Source organism: Notothenia rossii, assembly GCF_949606895.1.
Source record: "Notothenia rossii genome assembly, chromosome: 4".
NCBI classification, from domain to species: Eukaryota; Metazoa; Chordata; class Actinopteri; order Perciformes; family Nototheniidae; genus Notothenia; species Notothenia rossii.
The window spans coordinates 40696525-40698308 of NC_136902.1; the positions used below are offsets into that span (position 1 = coordinate 40696525).

At 44.4% G+C, this 1784-nt stretch overlaps 1 protein-coding gene across 1 annotated transcript; it reads right to left on the reverse strand.

The window, feature by feature from the left end:
* Positions 1 to 398: 398 nt before the first annotated feature.
* LOC307035138 (uncharacterized protein) lies at positions 399 to 1524 on the reverse strand. Its single transcript, XM_079674168.1, has 4 exons — positions 1294 to 1524; positions 975 to 1123; positions 656 to 884; positions 399 to 537 (listed from the first exon to the last, which is right to left on the reverse strand). Exons 1-3 carry the CDS (start codon positions 1302 to 1304, stop codon positions 694 to 696), a joined length of 351 nt encoding a protein of 116 aa, XP_079530294.1. The 5' UTR covers positions 1305 to 1524; the 3' UTR covers positions 399 to 537; positions 656 to 693.
* Between the last annotated feature and the right edge of the window lie 260 nt (positions 1525 to 1784).

Sequence of the window (1784 nt, forward strand, 5' to 3'; positions counted from 1 at the left end):
TGCTTGTGTGGGGAATGCCAGCCCATGACCTCAGCTGTGGAGAGCATGTGCTGCAGGGAGGTGGATCCCTTCTGGGCCCTGGTGGAGAACCTCACCCCCAGACCAGACATAACATGCCTGACACTGCACCCAGGCTTTGAAGCATGCTGTCTGAATCCCTTTGTGCTACAGATAGCCTACATGAACTTCAGGCAGGAGCATTGTCCGCTTCAGGCCAGCAGACATGAGTATGTTTAGATTACAATTAAAAAGATAAATACTATTAAAGATAATACAGTTGCTATTGACCCCGAGTGTTTAGCAGGTTTCAAAACCCAGAACCTGTAGATTATAGACTATATAACACTTGTTGATGATGTTAACAAGGCTATCAAGTTTACCTGTAGATATCGTGTCCCTATCCCCAGGCAATACCGCTACACAACTTACAGGCAGGTCATCCGCTGGGCCTATGGAGTTCTAGGCAGGCACATTAGGAAGCCCTTACCCTCATGTGTTGTGTACAGCGGCAAGCTTTGGGACCTGTCCCAACATATCCTATGAAGAGAGAAAGAAAATATTGTTATTATATATTAATATTGATTTTTGCACCATCAAAATCTCTTACCAGGTTTTATCTAACAAATAAACAAATGTCAATTTAGAATAATCTTACCCTGAAAACTGTGAACCACAGAATCTGCTGGTTTCACACTAATTTCCTGTGTTAAACCGGGAATGCCGTGCCAGATAAAGGCCAACTGCCTCATCCTTGGCGATCTCCTGGCAGGAAGTGGAAAGGGGGGCAGGGGAAGTGGAGGACAAGACTGCACTGCTCTCTCGTAGAGTCTCTGGTGACCTGGAGTAGCCCTCTCTCAGAGACTCCATCAGGGCTGCAGCGTATGCTGAAGGAAGGAAACAAGTGATCACATTCAGTGATATTATAGATGCATCACACAATAAATAATATTTAGGGACCGAGTAAAACAGCTAACCGTATGATGGCTTCTCCTTGATAGGGCGAACTACCCAGCCACCTTTGCAAAACCTTGGGTAGCGAACTGCATAACGCACCTCACCATCACTGGTTCGAGCAACCTCTCTGCTGCTATTGTGGTTAAAGTGCAGGGCTGCCATGAGAAGCCTGTAGAAAAAGCAGATTATGCAGTTCACAAGTTGTTTGTACATATGTGAATAAACTGTTTAACTGATAGCATTAGTCGGTTAAACTTCGTATTGTTCGTTAACGGTTAAATGGTTAATTATTAACATCCCTAAGCCGTACACATTATTTCACCATCACATCATATTTACCTGCTGTACATCCCAAGGAAGGAGAACCCAGTGTGCTTTGGTGCAAAGTGGAGGATGAGAGAGTGAAATGCCTCCAGGGAATAGGTCTGATGCTGTGGAGACAACTTCCGGACATCCTTCACCAATGCTGTTCTCAAAGTCACCCTCTCCAGTTTAATGGCTGCAGTTGTTCCTGTACAAACACATATTTTGTTCTGATGTTACTAGAATTGTCTACATATGCATGTATTACCTACACTGATAAAGCACAATTGTGTGATACTATCAGCTGTTATTTATATAACGCCTTGTTAATGTGTTAGCACACTTTGGGTTATATATTGATGGAGTGCTCTGGAACCAAAATAAACTAAACACCAACAAGCACTTGGACGACTAAGATGTTTCAGCAACACAGTGTACAGAGTACGTTACCTGGTTCCAGCCACCCCTTGTCCCTTGCTTCTCCCTCCAGAGGTGGATGTGCACAGCAGGGAAACGCAGGAGAGCCG